Source organism: Meriones unguiculatus, chromosome 8 (genome assembly GCF_030254825.1).
Source record: "Meriones unguiculatus strain TT.TT164.6M chromosome 8, Bangor_MerUng_6.1, whole genome shotgun sequence".
NCBI lineage: Eukaryota > Metazoa > Chordata > Mammalia > Rodentia > Muridae > Meriones > Meriones unguiculatus.
In genome coordinates, this window is record NC_083356.1 from 115,796,494 (window position 1) to 115,823,184 (window position 26,691).

General features: G+C 47.6%; 1 protein-coding gene across 5 annotated transcripts in view; it reads left to right on the plus strand.

Annotated features, from left to right (window-relative positions):
• Ttn (titin) overlaps window positions 1-26,691 on the plus strand; it is a 262,706-nt gene that overhangs the window by 65,435 nt on the left and 170,580 nt on the right. For 2 of the 5 annotated variants that reach the window (XM_060390411.1, XM_060390412.1), the window contains 48 exons: window positions 102-665; window positions 1,585-1,866; window positions 1,966-2,244; window positions 2,654-2,932; window positions 3,030-3,308; window positions 3,429-3,716; window positions 3,820-4,098; window positions 4,201-4,482; window positions 4,574-4,852; window positions 4,960-5,238; window positions 5,340-5,618; window positions 5,827-6,114; window positions 6,233-6,511; window positions 6,654-6,935; window positions 7,036-7,314; window positions 7,432-7,710; window positions 7,810-8,088; window positions 8,189-8,476; window positions 8,692-8,970; window positions 9,186-9,467; window positions 10,393-10,671; window positions 10,791-11,072; window positions 11,997-12,275; window positions 12,390-12,677; window positions 12,818-13,096; window positions 13,194-13,472; window positions 13,579-13,857; window positions 13,976-14,263; window positions 14,381-14,668; window positions 15,465-15,746; window positions 16,157-16,435; window positions 16,570-16,851; window positions 16,991-17,269; window positions 17,363-17,650; window positions 17,782-18,060; window positions 18,156-18,434; window positions 18,532-18,810; window positions 18,928-19,215; window positions 19,363-19,650; window positions 21,705-21,986; window positions 22,218-22,496; window positions 23,146-23,427; window positions 23,564-23,842; window positions 24,289-24,576; window positions 24,685-24,963; window positions 25,053-25,331; window positions 25,418-25,696; window positions 26,401-26,688. The exons of the other annotated variants lie outside the window; for them this stretch is intronic. In XM_060390411.1, coding sequence (XP_060246394.1) covers window positions 102-665; window positions 1,585-1,866; window positions 1,966-2,244; window positions 2,654-2,932; window positions 3,030-3,308; window positions 3,429-3,716; window positions 3,820-4,098; window positions 4,201-4,482; window positions 4,574-4,852; window positions 4,960-5,238; window positions 5,340-5,618; window positions 5,827-6,114; window positions 6,233-6,511; window positions 6,654-6,935; window positions 7,036-7,314; window positions 7,432-7,710; window positions 7,810-8,088; window positions 8,189-8,476; window positions 8,692-8,970; window positions 9,186-9,467; window positions 10,393-10,671; window positions 10,791-11,072; window positions 11,997-12,275; window positions 12,390-12,677; window positions 12,818-13,096; window positions 13,194-13,472; window positions 13,579-13,857; window positions 13,976-14,263; window positions 14,381-14,668; window positions 15,465-15,746; window positions 16,157-16,435; window positions 16,570-16,851; window positions 16,991-17,269; window positions 17,363-17,650; window positions 17,782-18,060; window positions 18,156-18,434; window positions 18,532-18,810; window positions 18,928-19,215; window positions 19,363-19,650; window positions 21,705-21,986; window positions 22,218-22,496; window positions 23,146-23,427; window positions 23,564-23,842; window positions 24,289-24,576; window positions 24,685-24,963; window positions 25,053-25,331; window positions 25,418-25,696; window positions 26,401-26,688 — 13,803 coding nt within the window. The remainder of the gene's footprint in view (window positions 1-101; window positions 666-1,584; window positions 1,867-1,965; window positions 2,245-2,653; window positions 2,933-3,029; window positions 3,309-3,428; window positions 3,717-3,819; window positions 4,099-4,200; window positions 4,483-4,573; window positions 4,853-4,959; window positions 5,239-5,339; window positions 5,619-5,826; window positions 6,115-6,232; window positions 6,512-6,653; window positions 6,936-7,035; window positions 7,315-7,431; window positions 7,711-7,809; window positions 8,089-8,188; window positions 8,477-8,691; window positions 8,971-9,185; window positions 9,468-10,392; window positions 10,672-10,790; window positions 11,073-11,996; window positions 12,276-12,389; window positions 12,678-12,817; window positions 13,097-13,193; window positions 13,473-13,578; window positions 13,858-13,975; window positions 14,264-14,380; window positions 14,669-15,464; window positions 15,747-16,156; window positions 16,436-16,569; window positions 16,852-16,990; window positions 17,270-17,362; window positions 17,651-17,781; window positions 18,061-18,155; window positions 18,435-18,531; window positions 18,811-18,927; window positions 19,216-19,362; window positions 19,651-21,704; window positions 21,987-22,217; window positions 22,497-23,145; window positions 23,428-23,563; window positions 23,843-24,288; window positions 24,577-24,684; window positions 24,964-25,052; window positions 25,332-25,417; window positions 25,697-26,400; window positions 26,689-26,691) is intronic. 5 annotated transcript variants of the gene reach the window in all.

Consider the following 26,691-nt stretch of genomic DNA (forward strand, 5'->3'; position numbering starts at 1 on the left):
TAAGATAAGACATAACTTATTTTTTCTCTGTCTTGGAGTATGTAATTGCAGCAAGAATGTCGGTGGAGGCTACATGTAACATGAAAACCTTTCTTTTGCAGAGGCATACCCACCAACCTTTCTCTCCAGGCCCAAGCCCCTTACGACTTTCGTGGGTAAGGCAGCCAAGTTCCTCTGCACAGTGTCAGGGACACCCGTGATCGAGACCATCTGGCAAAAGGATGGCACTGCCCTCGCGCCGTCGCCCAACTGCAGGATTGTAGACGCAGACAACAAACACAGTCTAGAACTCTCCAACCTCACCATTCAGGACAGGGGCATTTACTCTTGCAAGGCTTCCAACAAATTCGGAGCAGATCTCTGCCAAGCCGAGCTGACCATCATCGACAAGCCCCGCTTCATTAAGGAGTTAGAGGCTGTGCAGTCAGCCATCAATAAGAAGATCCACCTTGAGTGCCAGGTAGATGAAGACAGGAAAGTCACCATCACGTGGAGCAAAGATGGGCAGAAACTGCCTGCGGGGAAAGATTACAAGATCTACTTTGAAGATAAAATAGCATCGCTGGAGATTCCTCTGGCCAAACTGAAAGATTCCGGAACCTACACATGTACAGCTTCTAACGAGGCTGGGAGCAGTTCCTCAGCTGCCGCAGTTACTGTCAGAGGTAAGAGTGCCTGGCAGCCATCTGCCACCTCTTTGTCGGAAAGGAAGCCGTGGAAGATTCTCTCTTCTGTGAGCGTTCTCTGCCCACTGTACCATCCACACCCGTTGTTATTCATTTAATTGCTAAAGCAAACCCCAGGGTCTGGGAAAGGCCTGATGTTATCTGGTTGGCTTTTGTTTGACTGGTGTTTATTTTTCTTTAATTTTCTTAAGAATCCACTTGCTTTGTTTCTGTTTTTGTTTTTTGTTTTAAGGCAGGTAACAATTTAAATATGTAGGCAACTCTTGGCCGTCTTTTTGAAAAATTGTTTCTTTTATTTTGGAATTCTGATACACTCGTTTCACTTCTGCTTCCCCCTCCTTTCCCTCCCTATTACCCCTCCTTGTTCTCTTTCAAATTCACAGCCTCTTTTTCATTGATTGTTATTGTGTATACACACATATACTCCTAAATACATAAATATAACCTGTTCAGTCTGTATAATGCTACTCACACAGCACTTTCTGGACTAACCCTTTCATACTGAATAACTGGTCAATGTGCTCTTTTCTGGGGAAGACCATTTTCCTGCTCTCAGCATTCCTTGGCTGCCTATAGATCCCCCTGTGGGTTGAGGCTTGGTGGGACACCCTGCCCCGCCCATCACTGGGCATGTCCATCACATGTCCATCACTGATGTCTTAGTTCAGAACATCACTCTTCATTTAGATATAATCCGCTCACTTTTTCCCCCTCTCTTTTTGTCAAGAGATGGCAAAAGCGCTTCTAAATGAAGGCAGGGGCTGAATACATCCCAGCTCGACAGAAGAATTGTCAAGATTTTTTTTTCTGTGTGCTCTGTCTTTTGTCACATGTCTGTGTTTCTTTTGTGGTGTGCGTGCTTCAATCATCTTCTCCATTTTTTTCACACGTCATGTAGAACCACCATCCTTTGTGAAGAAGGTGGACCCCTCTTACTTAATGCTCCCGGGTGAATCAGCACGCCTCCACTGCAAGCTGAAAGGTTCGCCTGTGATCCAGGTCACTTGGTTTAAAAATAACAAAGAGCTTAGTGAAAGTAACACAGTCCGAATATCTTTTGTCAATTCCGAGGCCATCCTTGACATCACTGACGTAAAAGTTGATGACAGTGGCACGTACTCCTGCGAAGCCACCAATGATGTGGGCAGCGACAGCTGCAGTACTGAAGTAGTGATCAAAGGTTTGTTTCCAGGGTCACAGTCTCTTGTTTTTCTCAGAATTCTCACCTCTCATTTGCTTGTGACTCACAGCTCATCCTCTGCTTCCATGCCTTTTGTAGAGCCTCCTTCTTTCATCAAAGCTCTTGAGCCTGCAGACATAGTGCGAGGGGCGACTGCGCTGCTTCAGTGTGAAATCGCAGGCACCGGACCCTTTGAAATTAGCTGGTTTAAAGACAAGAAGCAGATTCGAAGTAGTAAAAAGTACAGGCTGTTCGCTCAGAAGTCTTCCGTGTTTCTGGAAATCGCGTCTTTCAATAGCGCCGATGTTGGCGATTACGAATGTGTAGTCGCTAATGAAGTTGGAAAGTGTGGCTGTGTCGCAACACACTTATTAAAAGGTTAGTGAGGGAGTGGCATCTCTCTATAAACTGTCCAAATGGCATTCTTAACCCGTGGGAAGAAAGTTCCTTCTTTCCTCTTCTTCTGACCTTTCAAATGTGCTTTATCTTAGTTTTAACTTGGGGCCCAGAGCTTTTGCTCAGTCTTTGCCTCGATGTGTGCCAAAATATTTATTAACTGGTATTACAAGGGAATTACATAAAAAATCATTTCGTTTGCTGATAAACATTTATCTTCTGGGCCCCTCTTGAATGGAATTGTCAAATCCTCTTCTCTCTAATAAACAAATATTGTGAGATGGTCATATTGGACAAGGGGGACACACAAAGAGGATGGATCCCTGCAGAAGAGATGGGGCGGAAGGTGGGTTAGAACTGACACGTGTGTGCGCTCTTTCTCTTTAACTAGAACCACCAACCTTTGTCAAGAAAGTAGATGACTTTACAGCCCTAGCAGGGCAAACAGTTACCTTACAAGCTGCCGTGAGAGGCTCAGAACCCATTTCTGTCATGTGGATGAAAGGCCAAGAAGTCATTAAAGAAGATGGAAAAATCACGATGAGCTTTTCCGGTGGAGTTGCAGTCTTGACCATCCCTGATGTGCAGATTAGTTTCGGGGGCAAATATACATGCCTGGCTGAAAATGAAGCCGGGAGCCAGACATCGGTTGGGGAATTAATAGTTAAAGGTTCGTGTAGGAACATTTTAACTTGTAACTTCCCTTTCCACTTAAAGTGAAGCCTTGACTGACACTAAGGAACCCTAACTGTCTAATACCTTTATAGAACCTGCCAAAATCATTGAGCGAGCAGAACTGGTCCAGGTGACCGCAGGGGACCCAGCCACGCTGGAGTACACCGTCTCAGGCACCCCGGAACTCAAGCCCAAGTGGTACAAAGATGGGAGGCCATTGGTTGCCAGTAAAAAGTACCGAATCAGTTTTAAAAACAATGTTGCCCAGCTGAAGTTTTACTCGGCTGAACTCCATGACAGTGGCCAGTACACATTTGAGATTTCCAATGAAGTGGGCAGCAGCTCCTGTGAAACCACGTTTACCGTGCTAGGTCAGTATTTTTAGAACTCTGTGTTACATGTCACTCTAAAACCCACCCAAACTGGCCAGAGATGAACCCCTTGACCACTTTGCTGTGTTGACCTCGTTTCGTTTCTTCTGCCATGAACAGATCGAGACATTGCTCCACTTTTCACGAAGCCCTTGCGCAATGTGGACAGTGTTGTCAGTGGCACCTGCAGGCTAGACTGCAAAATCGCCGGCTCTCTCCCCATGAGGGTGTCCTGGTTTAAGGATGGCAGAGAAATCGCTGCTTCCGACAGATACCAGATAGCGTTTGTGGAAGGCACAGCCTCCTTGGAGATCAGCAGAGTAGACATGAGCGATGCAGGGAATTTCACCTGTCGGGCCACCAATTCCGTGGGCAGCAAAGATAGCAGCGGAGCCCTGATTGTGCAAGGTTGGCCAGGACCTTTTTCACCTACCAGTGTTCATGTTAAGTTTGCTTCCCATGGGTCCAGACTAGTAACTCCTTCAAATTCTCTGTTCTACCTCTTCTTCAGAACCACCCAGCTTTGTAACTAAGCCAGGGTCCAGGGACGTCCTGCCTGGCTCAGCAGTCTGCCTGAAGAGTGCTTTCCAGGGATCTGCCCCTCTTACCATCAGATGGTTTAAGGGAGACAAAGAGCTGGTTTCTGGTGGAAGCTGCTACATTACCAAAGAAGCTTTAGAGAGTTCCCTGGAACTCTATGCAGTGAAAACCTCGGACTCGGGCACTTACACATGCAAAGTCAGCAACGTGGCGGGCAGTGCGGAGTGCAGTGCAGCCTTGTTTGTGAAAGGTCTGCGTTCTTCTCTTGATGCCTTTGCCCAGCCCCGAGGCCCTTTCTGCATAAGCTCTTTCCTCTTCCTGCTGCTTCTTAATAGCTCCCTTTCTTCCACAGAACCTGCTACATTTACTGAAAAGTTAGAGCTGTCACAACTGTTAAAGAAGGGAGATGCCACTCAGCTAGCCTGCAAAGTCACGGGCACCCCTCCAATTAAGATAACATGGTTCGTGAATGACAGAGAACTGAGGGAGAGCAACAAACACAAAATGTCTTTCGTGGAGTCCACGGCAGTTTTAAGGCTTACGGATGTGGCCATTGAAGACAGTGGTGAATACATGTGTGAAGCTCAGAACGAGGCTGGCAGTGACCACTGCGCTAGCATTGTTCTAGTCAAAGGTTTGTTCCCCCTTTGCCTGCACGCCACCAAGCCTTCGGCCCATGGCACAGATCCTTGCCCATTAACACAAGCCATTCTCTTCTCCTGTAGAGGCACCTTACTTTACGAAGGAGTTTAAGCCCATTGAGGTATTAAAGGAGTATGACGTCATGCTGCTGGCTGAGGTGGCAGGCACCCCTCCCTTTGAGATCACTTGGTTCAAAGACAACACAACCCTGCGGAGCGGTAGGAAGTATAAAACCTTCATTCAGGATCAGCTGGCTAGCCTGCAGATCCTCAAGTTTGTAGCCGCAGATGTGGGTGAATACCAGTGCCGGGTGACCAACGAGGTTGGCAGCAGCACCTGCAGTGCCAGGGTGACGCTAAGAGGTCAGTGTTGGCTTAGCCTGTGGATGGGCTCTCCTACACAGTCTTAAGCTTTGAGAGTCAGCTTCGCTGTAGAGCAAACCCTGACTGAGAACCCATTCTTCTGATAGAACCCCCAGCCTTCATTAAGAAGATTGAGAGCACAAGCTCCCTCCGTGGAGGCACGGCCGCCTTCCAGGCCACACTGAAAGGCTCCCTGCCCATCACTGTGACTTGGCTAAAAGACAATGATGAGATCACCGAAGATGACAATATAAGAATGACTTTTGAGAACAACGTGGCTAGTCTGTATCTCAGCGGTATTGAAGTCAAGCATGACGGGAAATATGTCTGTCAAGCCAAAAATGATGCAGGCATACAGAGGTGTTCTGCATTACTCTCAGTCAAAGGTTGGTTCAGGAAACTGCCTTGAGTTTAGGGGAGAGACAAAGCAGAGAGCAGGCCATTCAGCAGGTCTTCACAGACCACGTCTGTCCTTTGTTTTCTACAGAACCTGCAACAATAACGGAGGAGGCGGTGTCCATAGATGTCACTCAAGGAGACCCAGCCACTTTGCAAGTTAAATTTTCAGGGACGAAGGAGATTACAGCCAAATGGTTTAAAGATGGCCAAGAACTCAGCCTGGGCCCAAAATACAAAATCAGTGTCACTGACACCGTCTCCATACTGAAGATTATTTCCACAGAGAAGAAAGATAGTGGAGAATATACTTTTGAGGTCCAAAATGACGTTGGCAGAAGCAGCTGCAAGGCTAGGATTAATGTCTTAGGTTGGTATTGGTTCCTAGAGAAAATGCTATGGCTGTAGTTCACCAGTAGAATGCACAGGCTATGCGTGTGCAGGACACTGGGTTTAGCCTTAATACCTCATGATCAGAAGGGGGAGGAAGAGGGCAGAGAGAGAATATTAAGAAAGAGAGAGAGCACAAAGAGCTAGATTAACTTTACCTTTTCTTGCTTTTTTTTTTTGCTGGCTAGATCTTATCATACCTCCTTCATTTACCAAAAAGCTGAGGAAGATGGACAGCATTAAAGGGTCGTTTATTGACTTAGAATGTATAGTGGCTGGATCACACCCTATAAGCATCCAGTGGTTCAAAGATGACCAAGAAATATCGGCCAGTGACAAGTACAAATTCTCTTTCCATGACAACACTGCCTTCTTAGAGATAAGTCAGCTGGAAGGCGCCGACAGTGGCATGTATACCTGCTCCGCCACCAACAAGGCCGGGCACAGCCAGTGCAGTGGCCATCTGACGGTCAAAGGTTGGCGATCCTTACCTCTGCTTTTCCACACTCGATTGCCTTGCACTTCTTCATTCCCCCCTTTTGTTGCTGAGTTCTAAAGTAAATCTGACTCTCTCTTCCTGTTCTTTCATCCCAGAGCCCCCTTACTTCATAGAAAAGCCACAGTCACAAGATGTGAATCCCAGCACAAGGGTTCAGTTGAAGGCTCTTGTGGGTGGCACCGCGCCCATGACAATAAAGTGGTTTAAGGATAACAAAGAGCTGCACCCTGGGGCGGCTCGCTCGGTTTGGAAGGATGACACCTCCACCATTCTAGAGCTCTTTTCAGCCAAAGCCGCTGACTCTGGGACTTACATTTGCCAGCTAAGCAACGATGTTGGCACCGCAAGCAGTAAAGCTACCATCTTTGTAAAAGGTCTGCTCCCTTTAGCGCCTCTTTTTCTTGCTTACCTAGCTTGTCTTTGGAAGGGAAAATTCGTGAAGAAAACAGTTTTGTCCGTTGGCCTTTGTTTTAAAAACCACTCAGCACGTCACTCTTTTTCTTTTCTCCTCTTTAGAACCCCCTCAATTTATTAAGAAGCCCAGTCCAGGGTTAGTGCTGAGGAACGGGCAGTCAGCAACATTTGAATGCCAAGTAACAGGTACCGCCGAGATCAGAGTGTCTTGGTATCTGGATGGGAATGAAATAACAGATGCTAGGAAATACGGCATCTCCTTTGTGGATGGTTTAGCTACTCTCCAGATTTCTAATGCCAGGGTAGAGAACAGTGGGACATATGTCTGTGAAGCTCGAAATGACGCGGGCACCGCCAGCTGCAGCATCGAGCTAAAAGTGAAAGGTTCGTTAGGGAATCCACTCTGGGTTTCAGCTGGGCTGCCTGCTGGACCCGGGGCCTCTCTTGAGTTAAGCTCCCCTTTGTCTTCCCTTTGACCCTGTAGAACCTCCCAGCTTTATCAGGGAGCTGGAGCCTGCGGAGGTGGTAAAGGACAGTGACGTCGAGCTGGAGTGTGAAGTCATGGGGACAACTCCGTTTGAAGTCACCTGGCTGAAGAATAACAGGGAAATCAGGAGCGGCAAAAAGTACACCATGTCCGAGAAAATGTCAGTGTTTTACCTTCACATAACCAAGTGTGACCCTTCAGATGTTGGTGACTATCAGTGCGTCATAGCCAATGAGGGAGGCAGCTGCTCTTGCACTGCTAGAGTTGCCTTGAAAGGTCAGTGGCATGCCAGGACCAGCCACCACATCAGAGCATTGAGTGTTCTTTCAGCGTAGATAGTGAGTAGGAGCTAAAAGGCACCTCTTCTTGAACCACTGTCTCCTTTAATCCTAGAACCACCGTCGTTCATCAAAAAGATAGAAAATGTCACCACTGTCTTGAAGAGTTCCGCCACCTTTCAGAGTACTGTGGCAGGCTCACCCCCCATTTCTGTAACCTGGCTGAAAGATGACCAGATTCTTGAGGAAAGTGACAACGTCCATATCTCATTTGTGGACGGGGTGGCCACACTTCAGGTCCGGAGTGTGGACGATGGACACAGTGGGCGGTACACATGCCAAGCCAAGAATGAGTCGGGAGTCGAGAGGTGTCATGCCTTCCTTTTAGTGCAAGGTCGGTGTGCTGCCCCCCTCCGCTAGCCGTCTACAAAGGCACATCTGGGTTCTGATAGAATTGCCGATCTAACCGTGCACATTTTCATTCTCCTGGCAGAACCTGCTCAAATCATAGAGAAAGCTAAGTCGGTGGATGTCACCGAGAAAGACCCGGTCACCTTGGAGTGTGTGGTGGCTGGGACACCAGAACTCAAAGTCAAGTGGCTTAAAGATGGGAAACAAATTGTGCCCAGTAGATACTTTTCGATGAGTTTTGAAAATAATGTGGCCAGTTTCAGAATCCAGTCGGTCATGAAACAGGACAGTGGCCAGTACACGTTCAAGGTGGAGAATGACTTTGGAAGCAGTAGCTGTGACGCCTACCTGAGAGTGTTAGGTGTGTACCTTTGACCCCTCCAGTGACCCCTTCTTAGAGCTTATACCCCGTAAACAGTGACGAGACTAATGAGTATGTTTTTGCTGTTTGCATTGGCTAGACCAAGATATTCCCCCCTCATTCACCAAAAAGTTAACCAAAATGGATAAAGTGCTGGGTTCCTCCATTCACATGGAGTGCAAGGTTTCCGGATCACTTCCTATCAGTGCTCAGTGGTTTAAAGATGGAAAAGAAATATCTACAAGCGCAAAGTACAGACTTGTGTGCCGTGAAAACACCGTGTCGCTGGAAGTCAGCAATCTGGAGCTAGAAGACACTGCCAATTACACCTGCAAGGTGTCTAACGTAGCAGGAGATGACGCCTGTAGCGCCATCTTAACCGTGAAAGGTCAGAGCTGCTTGGCCTCTTCTCTTAACCTTGTATCCTCAGAGGTAGACATCTTAATAAATCTCTTTCTTTCCACTTACATTCATTGGGTCCAAGAAACATTTAATTTTTACCTCTTTTCATAACTTGTTTTCTTAAATGTCCATAAAAATCACTGGACTACAGGGGCTGTCACTAAATATGACTCTCTTAAACCATTCTCTTAAACTCTGTAGAGCCACCAAGCTTCTTAGTGAAGCCGGAGAGACAGCAAGCTATCCCTGATGCCACCGTCGAGTTCAAGGCCGTGCTGAAAGGAACACCACCATTCAAAATTAAATGGCTTAAGGACCAGGTGGAGCTCACCTCGGGACCTAAATGTTTCATTGGCTTGGAAGGCTCAGCCAGCTTCCTAAATCTCTACTCGGTAGACGCTTCCAAGACCGGACAGTACACCTGCCAAGTCACCAATGACGTTGGCAGCGATTCTTGCACTACAGTGTTGCTTGTGACAGGTGTGCAGGCTTGACTGTCTGGTGGTTCTGTCTGACCCGTGCCTCTGTTGCTCCTGTGCTCTGTTATACCGCAGCTTCCTAACACTGCAGAGTATATTTCCCAGACCTTGGGCGTGTCTCTCCCTTCCCTGCGTATTACCTAACTGGACTTTTGGGATCTGTTGCTGTTCTTTCATAATTTCTTTCCCCCCTCCCACCCACCCCCAACCCTTTAGAACCACCGAAGTTTGTAAAGAAATTAGAAGCATCCAAAATAGTGAAAGCAGGTGACTCAGCGCGCCTGGAATGCAAGATTACCGGATCCCCAGAAATACAGGTTGTGTGGTACAGAAATGAGCATGAGCTCGCAGCCAGCGATAAGTACCAGATGACTTTCATCGACTCCATGGCAGTCTTGCAGATGAACAGCCTCGGGACAGACGACACTGGAGATTTTATCTGTGAGGCCCAGAATCCTGCTGGCAGCACCAGCTGCAGTACCAAGGTCATAGTAAAAGGTAGAAGTTTCCTTCTGTTCCTCACTCATGGAAACCTATCCCTTCTTCTCCCCTGGGTCTCACAGCTTCTTAATTTTCACTGTTCTCTTAGTTTCTAATACAAATCCAAGAGTAGTTCCCAAATACAGGAGCGATTGAATGTTGTCTCATGTTAAGGTTTGTTTATACAGAGGTGGTCAGTTTGTAATTCCAAATTTATAATTCTGGTCACCTCAACACATCGACCAAACATGTAATTAGATTATATAAAAATAGGAAAATTTTAAATTAATCTTCTGATTTCAATAATGTTATAACTATATCAGCACCCTTAGTACAGTCTGCACCATAATGATGCAGCATATAAAAATACAAGTTTTAATATTATCTCTTCAAAATGGCAATAATATTTTTTCCTCTTTCTCAAGAATCAGCTCTTCTCTTTAAAACTATGACTTTACTGCTGTGCAAATGGTGCCAGTGTTTTCTACAGCCGTCTCTCAGCCTGCTTTGCCATTACACTCAAGTTTGTCGTGTCAGATAATTGTTACAGTAACCATTTCCTGAAACTGAAGGCTCAGATCACAGCTGCTGTTGTGACTTCAGGGCCCTTCTGTTGTAAAGCATAAATGACATTCTTTTTTTCAATCTCTAAAGGCAAAATTCTGTACTTCATAAAATTTCCATTTGTTGCTATGTCTGCTCATTTATAAATTCCACATCAATCTTTGTAGTCCAAGATAAATCAAACTTCCCAGCGGTGACCCCTGAGATAGTCTTGGCTCTCCACCCATCTAGCTGATTACCTCATAAAGGCTGAGGAGCAATAATGCTGCTAATGCATGATAATATCTTAAGCCTGTCTTCTGATTGAGAAACAGAAAACCTTTTTTAACTGGAAGAAATCAAGTAGCCCGACTCACGCGACGTTCTTATTTTTTTACAGAACCACCTGTTTTTAGCAGCTTCCCTCCTGTAGTAGAAACCCTTAAGAACACCGAAGTCAGTCTTGAATGTGAGCTTTCAGGAACACCACCCTTTGAGGTGGTGTGGTACAAAGACAAGCGCCAGCTCCGAAGCAGCAAGAAGTACAAGATCGCATCGAAGAATTTCCACGCGAGCATTCACATCCTCAACGTGGAGTCCACAGACATTGGCGAATACCACTGCAAAGCGCAGAACGAAGTGGGCAGTGACACGTGTGTTTGTGCTATAAAGCTAAAAGGTAAGCGTAGTTCCTGTGCATGGCAGAAAGGTCAGGCATCCGCCAAGTGCTCCATGTGTCCTCCCTCCCATTACCCAGAAAGCCTTTTGAGCAATCTCTCCTCACCGTTTCCTCTCCAGAACCACCAAAATTCACTTCCAAGCTGAACAGCCTCACAGTGGTGGCTGGCGAGCCTGCCGAGCTGCAGGCCTCCATAGAAGGTGCCCAGCCCATTTCTGTCCAGTGGCTTAAAGAGAAGGAGGAAGTGATCAGAGAGAGCGAGAACATTCGGATTTCTTTTGTGAACAACACTGCGACGCTGCAGTTTGCTAAAGCGGAGCCCGCTAATGCTGGGAAATACATCTGCCAAGTCAAGAATGATGGTGGCGTGAGGGAGAGCATGGCCACAGTGACCGTCTTAGGTACAACAGTCTTCTGTTAAAACTTGGGGCAATCACTGGAGCGACTTCCACGCAGTCTCCTTCCTCTGAATTTCTTACAGAACTAGATTGAGCCCTCACTATTCGGGAGGCTTAGGAAAAAGACCCAACTGATCTTAGGTGCTCTTTTCTGACTCCTGTGATTCTAACAGCAGCAGCAGCAGCAAGCTGGCTGTTTTATTGTATATGCACTGCTTTTCTTCATGGGTAGTAAATTCCTGACTATCTTTTGTTTCAACATGAACCCACTTGGAGCCTTTCTATTGTTACATGAAAATTTTGTTTTCAGAATAGTAGTGGCTAAGCTGACAAAAAAAAAAAAAAAAAAAACACTGAAGAAAGATTTGCACTTTCATCACTGGACATGTCAAATGTCAACCCAGTGATAAGAATGAAAGTAAAGAGAATTTTCAAAGTATCTTCTCTTAACATGGAGATAAAACACCAAATAACTCATTTGACAGGGACCCTCTGCTCTACAGAGGTTCAAGTGTAAATCAAACCGCATGAGATGGCTCAGTGGGTAAAGATGCCTGCCACCATGCCTGAGGACCTGGGTTCAATCCCCGGGACTGATAGGGACCTCTGATCTTCTCACGCATTCCACGGCATATATATACCCCACCAAACACACATGTCCTCAACCAAACAAATACGATTCGCACTTTTCTAAAACCCAGGGTGTCTGGTGTACACTGCCTCCATTGTTTTGGAGTTGACTAATGCCCAAGCATGGTTTTAATGAATGCAAACAATTGTCTGGATGCATAGAAGTACGGGCTCACACTTTAAAGCCAAGAGAACACCATGCAGCCATCACCGGGAGAAGCGCCCTCAGCGCAATTCACAGAGGGGGCACAGGGAAGGTCCCAGGTTTTCAGAGATGCGTCTCGTGTTCTGTTTCAGAGCCCGCAGTCATCGTAGAGAAGGCAGGCTCCGTGACGGTGACTGTGGGAGAAACGTGTGCGCTGGAGTGTAAGGTGGCTGGCACCCCTGAGCTCTCTGTTGAATGGTACAAGGATGGGAAGCTCTTGACCAGCAGCCAGAAACACAAATTTAGCTTCTACAACAAGATCTCTTCCTTAAAAGTCCTCTCAGTTGAGAAGGAGGACGCAGGCACCTACACGTTCCAGGTGCAGAACAACGTCGGAAAAAGCAGCTGCACGGCCACGGTTGACGTGTCAGGTTGGTTCTGGCGCCCTCGGCCGCCTGCGTGTGCAAACCTCTTCCGCGACCTCTCCCTCTTCCACGTGTCTTTCGTTCTTTCGAGTCACAAGTCATTTGTCTTTCCTCATGCAGACCGAATGGTGCCCCCCTCGTTCACGCGAAGACTGAAGGACACGGGTGGGGTCCTGGGCTCTTCTTGCGTCTTAGAATGTAAAGTAGCTGGGTCTTCCCCTATCTCCATTGCCTGGTTTCATGAGAAAACCAAGATCGTCAGCGGAGCAAAGTACCAGGCAGCCTTTTCCGATAACGTCTGCACGCTGCAGCTGAACTCCCTGGACGCCTCGGATACGGGCAGTTACACGTGCGTGGCTGCTAACGTGGCCGGGTCTGACGAGTGCCGCGCCCTGTTGACCGTACAAGGTCAGTGCCGGGCGGTGCGGGTGGTGGGGCGTGTTCGTCCAGACGGACGCCCGCCTGCGGCGCTCTTATTCTCTTAATTCAAAACCGGAAGTAAGTGCAAAGCTTACGGCCCCCCGCTGTCCCCCGCTGTGTCTGTGTAGAGCCGCCCTCTTTCGTGAAGGAGCCTGAGCCGCTGGAAGTCCTTCCTGGCAAGAACATTACCTTCACAAGCGTCATCAGGGGAACCCCTCCCTTCAAGGTGGGCTGGTTTCGGGGCGCCCGGGAGCTGGTGAAAGGAGACAGGTGCAGCGTCTATTTCGAGGACACGGTGGCAGAGCTGGAGCTGTTCAACGTCGACGTCTCTCAGAGCGGGGAGTACGCCTGTGTGGTCTCCAACGACGCGGGCCGAGCATCCTGCACCACGCGCCTCTTCGTGAAAGGTTTGCGGAAGGCGCTCGCCCGCCCTCCCCGTTCTGATTTACTGGCATGTCTGTGGCTTTGCGGTGTGTCTAATGGCAACGCTTTGTCGCCTACCAGAACCAGCCTCCTTTGTGAAGAGACTGAGTGACCACTCTGTAGAGCCTGGGAAGTCTGTGATTCTGGAGGGCACCTATACTGGGACGCTTCCAATTTCTGTCACCTGGCGCAAAGACGGCGTCAGCGTGGCTCCATCTGAAAGGTGCAGCATTGTCACCACAGAGAAAACTTGCATCCTGGAGATTCTGAGCAGCACAAAGGGAGATGCAGGGCGCTACTCCTGTGAGATAGAGAACGAGGCAGGAAGGGACGCCTGCGAAGCCCTGGTCTCCATGCTGGGTGCGTTACCTTAGCCTCTTAAGAAGTCTGGGTTTGTCAGGCATGTGGGGTGGGGCCTTCGCCCTTCTGTAATTCCGTCTGCTGACTGTGAGCCTCTCTTCTTCAGAACCACCTTATTTTGTTACGGAGTTAGAACCTCTGGAGGCATCGGTTGGAGACTCGGTTTCCTTGCAATGCCAGGTTGCTGGGACACCAGAAATTACAGTGTCTTGGTTCAAAGGAGACACCAAGCTAAGGTCAACTCCGGAATATAGGACCTACTTCACAAACAACGTGGCCACACTCGTCTTTAATAAAGTTAGCATCAATGACAGTGGCGAGTACACATGCGTGGCAGAGAACAGCATAGGAACCGCAGCCTCGAAGACCGTCTTCAGAATTCAAGGTGATGGCTTTATTTTAGACATCTAGAAATTTCCATTCCCCTCTTCAAGTCCTTTGTCTTTGTGGAAAATTTCTCGTCTTATCCACTAATGCCTCAAGTGTGACTTCTCTTCTTACAGAGCGCCAACTCCCACCTTCCTTTGCCAGACAATTAAAGGACATTGAGCAAACGGTTGGGCTGCCAGTTACTCTCACCTGCCGGCTGAATGGCTCTGCGCCCATCCAAGTGAGCTGGTACAGAGACGGGGTGCTTTTAAGAGATGACGAAAACCTGCAGATGTCATTTGCAGATAATGTGGCCACGTTAAAAATTTTGCAAACTGACTTGAGTCACTCTGGCCAGTATTCTTGCTCAGCCTCCAACCCGCTTGGCACGGCGTCCTCTACTGCTAGGCTGACAGCAAGAGGTTTGTTCCCTTGACAATCTCCCTCTCTATAAACCCTGATTTCTTATTTAACTGTGAAGACAAAGATATCCGACAGCCAAAAGAGGGTTCACATAGCCTTTTCTTCTCATCTTCTAGAACCTAAGAAATCACCCTTCTTTGATATCAAGCCAGTATCAATAGATGTTATTGCTGGAGAAAGTGCAGATTTTGAGTGTCATGTTACTGGCGCTCAGCCGATGAGAATCACTTGGTCAAAAGATAACAAGGAGATCCGACCTGGGGGAAACTACACTATCACGTGTGTGGGTAACACTCCCCACCTGCGGATTCTTAAAGTGGGCAAGGGAGACTCGGGTCAGTACACTTGTCAAGCCACCAATGATGTGGGCAAAGACATGTGCTCCGCCCAGCTCAGCGTGAAAGGTATCGTTCACAGAATTCGCCGCGATTGCTTGTTTTAAGTGCTTGCGCTGTTGCCTTCCAAGTGTTGTCAGTTTCTCTTGAGGCTACTGTTGTAACTCAGTGTTAGGGCCCCTGCCTTGCATGTGTGAAGCCCTGGGTTCAATCCCTCAGTAGCGCCAAAGATGGGGGGGGGGGAAATGTGGTTTTGCCTTGTCTGCTTTTGTTTTTGAAAAAAACTGTCTTACTGTGTAGTCTGTGTAAGTCATAGAAGTCCTCCTGTCTCAGCCTCCTGGGAGCTAGGATTTACAGGTGTGAGACACCATTTGCAGCTGTCGTGGGTTTTTAAATGTTTGAGTTAAACTAACAGTCATATTTGAATGGATGCCTGTGTGTTGGAGGAACAGCAAGCAAAGCCTTGCCTTCTCTTTTTACTGTTTCTTCAGTTAGTGATTTTTTTCACTGAACTTTGTTGAATATGGTTTCAGCTATCCACTCTCCCTTCTCATTTCTTGTTGTGTAACATCCTGATTTATCTTTACAAATTCTGATCAAATGTCTAATTTATTAGCTAGGTATATTATATTAGCTGAGGTAAATTTAACCTTATATGTCCAGACTGCAATATATAAACTAAATTCTCCGATAAATATTTTAAATTAATAGGAGAAAAGATAACCTACTTTACCATGAAATCATTGGAAAGTTAATTCTTAATAATAAGTCTGTTAAAATGTGGACTTTGGGGATCTTCAACTATCAGGATAAACTCTCTTGACACGTGGGTATGCGTTACTGACTATTTCCTTTGGTTTAATAGAACCTCCCAAGTTTGTTAAGAAATTAGATCCTTCAAAAGTTGCGAAGCAGGGAGAATCCATCCAGCTGGAGTGTAAGATAAGCGGCTCCCCGGAAATCAAAGTCGTGTGGTTCCGGAACGACAGCGAACTTCACGAGAGCTGGAAATACAACATGTCCTTCGCTAACTCTGTGGCACTGCTTACCATCAATGAGGCCAGCGCCGAGGACAGTGGGGACTACATCTGTGAGGCCCACAATGGCGTTGGTGATGCCAGCTGCAGCACGGCCCTCAAAGTTAAAGGTTAGGCTCCTCTTCTGCTCCCTTCATTCTCCTCAGTGGATTTCTTACGGCCTCAAGGTCTCGGGCTGTCGGAACCTCCAGAAATGCGCTCAAGCTGAACTTGAGCTTGAGGATTTCTGTTGGTGAGATGAAATCCAGCAGTCCCCAGGAATTTGGAAAACCACTTCCTGTCTAACTTTTTATAATCTTCAATTTGTAGAAACCAAATTCAAAAGCTTACAGCTCTTAAAAGGACGTTTTATAAATTGTCCTGTGTGGGTGTATGTTGTCATTCACTCCAGCCGGCCTCAGTGACTTTCTATTCATAGCTAATGTCTCTAGATTCTAGAAACTAGGTCATAGATGCTAACACCATGTATTCTCTTTGGGCAGCAGTCGCTCTCATTGTCCGTCCTCTTTTCTTCTGGTAGCACCTCCCGTTTTTACCCAGAAGCCTCCTCCAGTCGGAGCCCTGAAGGGCTCTGATGTGATCCTCCAATGTGAACTTTCGGGAACACCCCCCTTCGAAGTGGTGTGGGTTAAGGATCGAAAGCAAGTTCGAAGCAGCAAGAAATTTAAAGTCACCTCCAAAAATGTCGACACGAGTCTTCACATCTTTAATCTTGAAGCCCCTGACGTAGGGGAGTATCACTGCAAAGCCACTAATGAAGTGGGAAGCGACACGTGTGTTTGCACTGTCAAGTTCAAAGGTTTGTATACAGAGACACACGCATAAAAAAAAAAGTGTTTCTTCCTTCGATCTGTTCCTGCTCCACTAATGTACGTGGCTGATTCCTGGTTTGTTTTGTTTTGTTGTCACTTAACCCTGCCTTTCTTTCATCAGAACCACCACGGTTTGTGAAAAAGCTCAGTGACGCGTCCACCCTCATTGGGGAGCCTGTGGAGTTACAAGCCGTGGTAGAAGGTTTTCAGCCGATTTCTGTTGTCTGGCTGAAAGATAAGGGCGAAGTCATCAGGGAGAGCGAAAACATCAGGATTTCCTTTGTTGATAACATTGCAACTCTGCAGCTGGGAAGTCCGGAGGCCTCGCATTCTGGAAAATACGTGTGCCAAATCAAAAATGAGGCCGGGATGAGGGAGTGCTCTGCGGTCCTGACTGTGCTAGGTCAGTAGCAAAGTAAAGCCTCAGAAAACCAACGAGAAGACAATTGATCCATGGCTATCCCTGAAGACGCGGCCCTTACCCCACTGTTCACAGACTGTAAGGCGAATTTGTTCTCAATGTGCTGTACTTCTCCTTCCAGAACCAGCCAGAATTGTGGAGAAGCCGGAACCCATGACTGTCACCACTGGGAATCCCCTGGCACTGGAGTGTGTAGTGGCTGGGACTCCGGAACTTTCAGCCAAGTGGTTCAAAGACGGTAGAGAGCTTTCTGCGGGCGGCAGGCATCAGATCACGTTTGTTAGAAACCTGGCTTCCCTGAAGATCCCCTCAGCGGAGATGAATGACAAGGGCTTATATAGCTTCGAGGTGAAGAACAGTGTTGGCAAAAGCAGCTGCACTGTGTCCGTCCACGTCTCAGGTGAGTGCGGCGAGGCCTTTAGGAAGGCGGCCTCGCCGGCAGGGGTGGGAGTAGAAGAAAGCTCCCCTCTAAGCCGAAACTGTTCCCCGCTAGATCGCATTGTTCCGCCTTCCTTCATCCGGAAGCTGAAGGACACCAGTGCCACCCTTGGGGCCTCTCTTGTTCTGGAGTGCCGGGTGTCAGGCTCGGCCCCAATTTCAGTCGGCTGGTTCCTGGATGGAAGCGAGATCGCCAGCAGTCCCAAATGCCAGCCCAGCTTTTCTGATAATGTCTGCACTCTGAAGCTGAGCTCCCTGGAGCCCTCCGACACTGGCACCTACACCTGCGTGGCTGCCAATGTAGCCGGCCAGGATGAAAGCTCCGCAGTTCTGACTGTCCAAGGTCAGTGTTCGAGGACGCCTGCTGCTTCTCAGCTCTGTCTGGCCAGAGCTGCCTCTTCTTTGTTATTTTCCTTTTCTTGAAGTAACAAACGCCTCTTTTCTCTTTGTCTCCCTCGCACCTGGGCTTTGTAGAACCCCCATCTTTTGAGCAAACCCCCGAATCTGTGGAAGTTTTGCCTGGAACGAGCCTGACGTTCACGTGCGTTATTAGAGGCACCCCTCCCTTCAAGGTCAAGTGGTTTAAGGGCAGCAGGGAGCTGGCGTCAGGGGAGGCATGCACCATTTCTTTGGAAGACTTTGTCACCCAGCTGGAGCTCCTGGAGGTGGAGCCACTGCAGAGTGGGGACTATTCCTGCCTCGTGACCAATGACGCTGGCAGCGCTTCCTGTACCACGCACCTCTTCGTGAAAGGTCCGCCCTCTTCTCCAGTGCCCATTTAACAAAAAAAAAATCTTTCCATTCTTCCTTTGAAGGTGCAACCTCACCCTCATATTTCCTCCCTCTAGAACCAGCCACTTTCGTGAAAAGATTGGCTGACACCAGTGTCGAGACGGGCAGCCCCATCGTCCTGGAGGCTACTTACACGGGCACGCCCCCCATCTCCGTGAGCTGGATGAAAAACGAGTACCCTCTTTCACAGTCCCCCAACTGTGGCATTACCACGACAGAGAAGTCTAGCATTCTGGAAATTCTTGAAAGCACAATCGAGGACTACGCGCAGTACGCATGCCTGATAGAAAACGAAGCCGGGCAGGACATCTGTGAAGCTCTCGTGTCCGTCCTAGGTATGTTGACAGTTAGTTCTTCCTCCTGTTGTCTCCTCCTGCGGAGCACTGTCTTCAGTTGGCGCTAACCAATTGCTTGCCATCCTTTGTGCCTTAGAACCGCCTTACTTTATTGAACCCCTGGAACACGTGGAGGCCGCCATCGGGGAGCCCACAACTCTGCAGTGTAAAGTGGATGGAACCCCTGAAATCAGAATCTCTTGGTATAAAGAGCATACCAAACTACGATCGGCTCCTGCATATAAGATGCAATTCAGAAACAACCTGGCCTCCTTGGTCATCAACAAGGTGGACCACAGTGACGTGGGAGAGTACACATGCAAGGCGGAAAACAGCGTGGGGGCGGTTGCTTCTTCCGCTGTGCTGGTTATCAAAGGTGACGGTGGTTTTCCTTGATAAGCCTCGCTGTGTGTCGACAGAGTCGTTTTATTAAGAACTTTCCATGGGTAGTCATATGCTCTTACAAATAAGGGTGTCTTAAACTTCTTTCCAGAGCGTAAACTTCCGCCTTCCTTTGCAAGAAAACTGAAAGATGTTCACGAGACTCTCGGCTTCCCAGTCGCCTTTGAATGTCGAATCAATGGCTCGGAACCTCTCCAGGTGTCCTGGTACAAGGATGGCGTACTTTTGAAAGATGACTCTAACTTGCAGATGTCTTTCGTTCACCATGTTGCCACTCTTCAGATTCTGCAAACTGACCAGAGCCATGTTGGTCAGTATAACTGCTCAGCTTCTAACCCTCTTGGGACTGCTTCCTCCAGTGCCAAGCTCCTTCTCTCAGGTGAGTTGAGTAGCTCCGAAGACTGTCCCCTTATTACCACACAGCATCACCTGCCTGGGCCACCAAAAGATTGGTGCCACTTGCTTCCCGTCCCTAATCTTGGAGCGTGGAAACTGACATCGCCATGTTGGTCTTCATTCTTTCCAGAACACGAAGTGCCTCCCTTCTTTGATTTAAAGCCTGTGTCAGTAGACCTTGCTCTTGGTGAAAGTGGTTCTTTTAAATGTCACGTCACCGGGACAGCACCGATCAAAATCACGTGGGCCAAAGATAACCGTGAGATTCGCCCTGGGGGCAACTACAAGATGACTCTAGTTGAAAATACTGCCACTCTGACTGTGCTCAAAGTAGCCAAAGGTGATGCTGGCCAGTATACCTGCTATGCGAGCAACGTTGCTGGAAAAGACTCTTGTTCTGCTCAACTTGGTGTACAAGGTACTCCTTAGAGCGAACTGCCAAGATCTCATTCACTTTGTCTTGAAATGTGGATGGGTGATATGCCTAGAGTATATACTGTTATATATATATATATATATATGTATATATGTATGTGTGTGTGTGTGTGTGTGTGTGTGTGTGTGTGTGTGTGTATAATCTAGTAACTAGAAACTGTCAACTAAAGGCTAAGGGTACAAATGGACAGTACAGTACTTGCTTAGCACATGGTAGCTCCAAATCATAAAACAGAAAGAGATGAAGAGAAGGAAGGAGATAAAGAAGAACGAGGGAAAGAAGAAGGAACAGGGGTCACAAGTGAGTCACGAATCTTATAAATGGGAAAATATCTTGAATTTGTTTTTGACATAGAAAGTTAGAAAAATATGAACTGGAAAATATATGTTCAAATTCTGCAAACAGAGACTATGGAGAAAATGAACAAAACTTTCCCTGGAATTATAAGAAAAACTTAGTTTGGAAAAGTTATCAGAGGGTAAAAAATTTACTTCAAATGACCTATTTTCTGCAGTACTTAGTAAATTCATGAATCCATTACCCCCTGAAACACAGCACCACCCCAAACTATCAAGGACTTCAAGAGGGATCAGCTTGTCTGTGAGGCCGACTTCTTTCTCTCCACCAGCTCTGCTTAGTAGCAGAAGTCGTAGGACTAGGTGTCACCCAGGCTTGCCATCCGACCCAGGAGCTCCCAGATTCTTGGCATCTTGTTTAGGGAATTGGAGACACACACAAATAGCAAAGTATCCAGGAGTTCAAAGGTCACACAGAAGTGCATGCTTTGGTACCCTGCAGGATAACAGTGGGCAGTGAGTGGGATATACTCAGGAGCCCCTGCCATGCCCAGGGCTGACTGTGGGTCCAGGAAGAAGAAGAAGAAAGCTGGTTGCTGGGTCAGGGGTGTGGATACTTTTGTTGCGATTGATAACACAAGCCCTAATGCACTCTGCATGTTTATTCCCAAGAAGCATCACATTTTAATCATACGCGCTCCAGGTTTTAATCTCACGCATAAGCAGAAGATGATAAATAAGGGATCTCCCCTAAAAGTCCGTTCTGAGGACGCAATTTGCCTTAGTGCACATAGGCCCAAAGTTCGTGTGGGCTAAATTGAGCCACTTCGCCTGGTCCCAGGTAGATGTGGCCGCAGAAGGAGGTTTGTGAAGACTGGCTAGGGAGTCAGATTGAAGTGTCCATGGCTGTGCTTGAAGAGGGCTGGCGTGCAGCTCGGGGCAGGTGGGGTCGGGCTGCTGGGCGCAGCGCTGGGGAAGCCGCTTATGTGTAGGCGCCACGCGGGGCTCCAGGTTGCTGAGACATCCTTCTGGGTGCCTGCCTGGTAGGGTGGGGAGACCTCAGCACCGACGTGACGCACGAATGCATTGTTTTCCAGCAGCACACCCTTTTGCCCCCACACACTGCTGTCTCCCCGCCCGTAGTGTTTTTAAGCTTCTCGAAGCAGCAGTTCATAAATACTTTGACATTTACATTAGTGTTCAAGGCCCTTTTGCGCCGTGACACAAGTAACCATTAGACCTCCTGCGCATGACTTCTCAGTCAGTGGGGAAAAAACAAAACAAAACATTGTTCTTCAAAAGTAAATGATGGAGGGTGAAGGGATATCTCTGTTGAAGGCATGTGAGAGATAATTTACTTTAGAAGTTAAGATGTATGATCCCTTTTGCTGCAGCTATGTATGGTACATAATGAATATCTTTGGAGCCAGAGCGTCCCACAGACTTGGGGGAGCAATCACTCTCTTCCCCCAGCCTAGGAAGATGATTGTGTTTCTAGGAAGCGAGCTGATCAGTACAGAGCGTGGCCCGCTCCTTCTTCCATTAGGTTATGGGCTTTCACAAATGTAAACTTATTTTAATTGGGGACTTTCTACTTGGCTGTCACGTCACTGCCCTCCCCTGGACTCACCAGTTAAACTTGTATCCTGGGCGTGAAGCCCCTCTGACAGGTTCCGCCCGTCCTCTAACACACCTGTCTTCTCTGTCCCTCGCCTTGTGCTTTTCCTCTCGGTTCCCCAGAACCCCCCAGGTTCATTAAGAAGCTCGACCCCACACGGATCGTGAAGCAGGAGGAGTCCACGAGATATGAATGCAAAATAGGCGGCTCTCCGGAAATCAAGGTTTTGTGGTATAAGGATGAGGTCGAAATTCAAGAGAGCAGTAAGTTCAGAATGTCGTTTGAGGACTCGGTGGCGGTACTGGAAATGCACGGTCTCAGCGTGGAGGACAGCGGGGACTACACCTGTGAGGCCCGCAACGCTGCAGGAAGCGCCAGCAGCAGCACCTCCCTGAAGGTCAAAGGTCAGACCTTGCTCCACCCCCACCCTGCACCTTCGCCCCTCTCAGCATTCTCAGTTTGATTCTCCTCCCCCGAGATGTTTTAAAAATGTTCAAGGATAATACATTTAAAAAAAATGGGAGAGGTGTTTCCTCCCTTTCTCCAATGGAGGAAAAAGCTAATTCTTACCCTTGTTTAACTATCAAGTCCATCCTAATGTTCTCCCATCCCCCCACCCCCACCCCCAATTCTAGAACCACCCACTTTCCGCAAAAAGCCTTTTCCTGTTGAGACGCTTAGAGGAGCCGATGTTCACCTGGAGTGTGAGCTGCGGGGGACGCCTCCCTTTCAAGTTTCTTGGCACAAAGACAAGAGGGAACTCAGGAGCGGGAAGAAGTACAAGATCATGTCTGAGAATTTGCTCACCAGCATCCACATCCTGAGCGTGGACGCGGCGGACGTCGGGGAATACCAGTGCAAAGCCACAAACGACGTCGGGAGCGACGCCTGCGTCGGCTCTGTCACTCTGAAAGGTCAGAGCCGCTCCCTGCTCTTCTGCACACTGTTCTTCTTCTGGTGTTAATGCTATACCCCAATTCTGGCTATTGCGCGGTGCTTTTCTCACCCCTAACAATCTCTTCTATCTAAATCCTTCCATGGTCTGTTTACAGCCTTTTCAAAAATATATGTATACATATTTTTAAAATATATACACATATATTAATATTATATGTATATATATATTTAAAATATATTGTGAAAAACATCATGACCCTACATATATACATTAATATATATTTTATATATCAAATATCAAATGTTTTATTATATGTACATATATGTATTTGGGAAATATATATTTCATAATCGTATATTTTATTACAAATATATATTTAGAAAAGGAAGTAGACAGAGCATGGAAGGATTTAGATATATGTATACTATATAGGTAGGTATGTATGTATACATACATATATATATCCTGGACTTTAGCAATGTGGATCAGACACTATTCAGCCTCCTTTTCTGCTTGATACAGACTCTTGATACAGTGGCCCGCTCCCACTTTTTACAAAATGAAATGGCACATTATCAGGAGGAGATTTCTCACACTCGTAACGTGAGGGAAATGCCGCCAGTCCATACATGTTGAAGCCCTGTCTCCCCGCTTGTTCTCCTCAGCACCACCTCAATTTGTGAAGAAGCTCAGCGACATCTCCACCATCATCGGTAAAGAAGTCCAGCTGCAGGCAACAGTTGAAGGCGCTGAGCCCATTTCAGTGGCGTGGTTCAAAGATAAAGGGGAAATCGTTAGAGAAAGTGACAACGTATGGATTTCTTACTCTGAAAACGTTGCGACCCTACAGTTTTCCAGAGCAGAGCCAGCCAACGCTGGGAAATACACCTGCCAGGTCACAAACGATGCTGGGGCACAGGAGTGCTCCGGCACGCTCTCTGTTCTCGGTTAGTAACAGGGTGTCCCCTCCCCCCTCCTCCCTTCCCCTGCGAACACGGGGCGTGCATGCTGGTCTGTGTTCCCTCTAGCTGGGTTTGCTCTCTGTTTCACTTTGAACTACGGCGTGATTTCCACCGCTTTCAGAGCCCGCAGCAGTTGTGGAAAAGCCAGAGAACATTAAGGTCACCGCAGGAGACACCTGTACCTTGGAGTGCACCGTGTCTGGAACACCTGAACTCAGCACCAAGTGGTTTAAGGACGGAAGGGAGCTCTCGAGTGACAGCAAATACAAGATCAGCTTCTTCAACAAAGTGTCAGGCCTTAAGATCATCGGTGCGGCACCTGGAGACAGCGGGGTGTACAGCTTTGAAGTGCAAAACCCAGTCGGCAAAGACAGCTGCACTGTCTCCGTTCAAGTCTCAGGTTGGTTGCCGGGCCATTCGCACAGAGAACCCTGGTGGCCCCACCCATGAAAGGCCCTCCATCCTTCTCGGTGTGACATGTGCCCTAAGTCACTGGGCGCTGCAGGGTCAGAGGCAGCAGACTCGTGCAAATAGAAGGAAACCATCCTCAAAGTTATATCCATTTCTCTGGGAAGAATCTCTAAAAGCATTGCAGAAATAAAACCTGTGTCTGGACAGGGGGAGAAAGCGCTTTTCTAGAAAAGGAGCAGAACTGCTAGGAAATCAACCTATATCTACTTATTCTCCTCTGGGCTTTACACTGCACATAGGATCCTATGGGCAATCCTTAGAGAACCTTTCAAAAGAGCCAGCCAGCTCTAGGGATCTTCCATCAAAAGGTCAGTTCTCCCTCTCAGTCATTTTCTAACTCATGGCCCTTGCCTTGTTTGCCTTTGTTCTGTTCAGATCGAATTATCCCCCCTTCGTTCACAAGAAAACTGAAAGAGACGAACGGCCTGTCCGGCTCCTCCATTGTGATGGAGTGCAAGGTCCACGGGTCACCCCCGATCTCTGTCTCGTGGTTCCACGAGGGGAATGAGATCAGCAGTGGCCGGAAATACCAGACCACTCTGACAGACAACACGTGTGCCCTCACCGTGAACATGCTGGAGGACTCGGATGCTGGAGACTACACGTGCATAGCCACAAACGTGGCGGGCTCGGATGAATGCAGTGCCCCTCTGACTGTGAGAGGTCAGCCAGAGCACGGCCTTAGAAGCCCGCGTTGCACGGGGGACTGAGCCATTCAAGTTGAGAAACACTAATTCATTTTTTTCCAATTTGTGCTTTTTTTCTGTGTAGAGCCACCATCTTTTGTGCAGAAACCGGACTCCATGGACGTCTTGACGGGCGGTAATGTCACCTTCACAAGCATTGTAAAAGGAACACCTCCTTTCAGCATCAGCTGGTTCAAAGGTAGCAGCGAGCTTGTGCCCGGGGCCAGGTGCAGCGTGTCCCTGCAGGACTCGGTGGCTGAACTGGAGCTCTTTGATGTGGATACGTCCCAGAGCGGGGAATACACTTGCATAGTTAGTAACGAAGCTGGCAAGGCTTCCTGTACGGCACATCTCTTTGTGAAAGGTTTGTTTGCTATTCTGTTTACACGGCCAGGTGTGCTGGGCCTGTTTGTGTCTGTGCTTGATTTTGTTCCATCAATTTGTTCACACCAGCCCCGGCCATATTTGTGAAGAGGCTCAATGACTACAGCATAGAGAAAGGCAAGCCTCTGATCCTAGAAGGGACCTTCTCTGGAACCCCTCCCATCTCTGTCACATGGAAGAAAAACGGCATAAATGTCGCTGCTTCCCAACGGTGTAATATCACCACAACTGAAAAGTCAGCGATTCTAGAAATTCTGAGCAGCGCGGTCGAGGACTCGGGGCAGTATAACTGCTACATTGAAAACGCTTCTGGCAAAGACTCCTGTTCTGCCCAGATCCTGATACTAGGTTTGTTTGGGTTGCACATTCATAGCCCCGTCTCCAGTGAGCGGTACTGACTTGTCCTTCATGGCTGCTTATCTCTTTTGCTGCAGAACCACCGTATTTTGTCAAGCAGCTAGAGCCTGTGAAGGTGACAGTTGGCGATTCTGCCTCCTTACAATGCCAGCTTGCTGGAACTCCCGAAATCGGGGTCTCCTGGTACAAAGGTGACACAAAGCTGAGGCCCACTGCCACCTGCAAGATGCATTTTAAGAACAATGTGGCTACGCTGGTTTTCACCCAGGTTGACAGCAATGACGGTGGAGAATATATCTGCAGGGCTGAAAATAGCGTGGGAGAAGTTTCCTCATCAACTTTCCTGACCGTTCAGGGTGAGCATGATATTTTAAAAGCAAGTATGTCTATGCTTCTTTAAAAATATTCAAAATACCCAATGAGGGCCTTCTTTAGGGAAAAGCCAAAGTGATATTTTTTTGGCTTAAGAAAATCCAGTTAGAGTTAACAACTCACCCTTTTTCCTTGGGTGACTGATTATTTTAGTTTTTCTGGAGCTCTTCCTATAGAGCTCTCATTGGATGAAACTCACTGGCTAGGTGAGGTTGAGCTCAAACTCATGGACCATCTTCCTGCCGCTGCCTCTGGGATGTGTGTACTGCCACATCTGGGTCCACTTTTTTCTACATCCTGTGTATATAGGGAGATGACAGAATGCTCGGTTGGAAAGATCATGCTACCATTTGCTGCTATAAATCTTAAAGGTGTATAGGTGACTTATATTTTTAAATTGCCTGTCTTCCTCAGGTAGCCAGAAGGTGGCCTCATGAGCTGGAGGCTCTGCTGAGAGGCCAGGGAGAGACCTCTAGCTAGTCAACACTTTGTTGGTTTCTAAGTGCTTTGTTTTATACCTCCTACTTTATATTTTCTCCAAAACTTCACATGCTGTTTTTCAGCTCCAAGTTAATTTGAAAGCCCTTAGTACTCCTTCATATTTTTAAAGACTTTTTTTGTACATTTGCAGCTGTGACTCAGTTTAAAATATCCAGCTGTGTTCATTGCTTTAATCCTGTCCCTACAGAGCAAAAACTTCCACCATCATTTTCTCGACAACTGAGAGATGTGCAAGAAACTGTGGGGCTGCCAGTGGTGTTTGAATGTGCCATAAGAGGGTCAGAGCCCATCTCCGTGACTTGGTACAAAGATGGCAAGCCGTTGAAAGACAGCCCAAATGTACAAACATCATTTTTGGACAACGTCGCCACTCTGAACATCTTTAAGACAGACAGGAATCTCGCAGGACAGTACTCCTGCACAGCTACAAACCCCATTGGCTCTGCTTCTTCTAGCGCCAAACTCATCCTCACAGGTG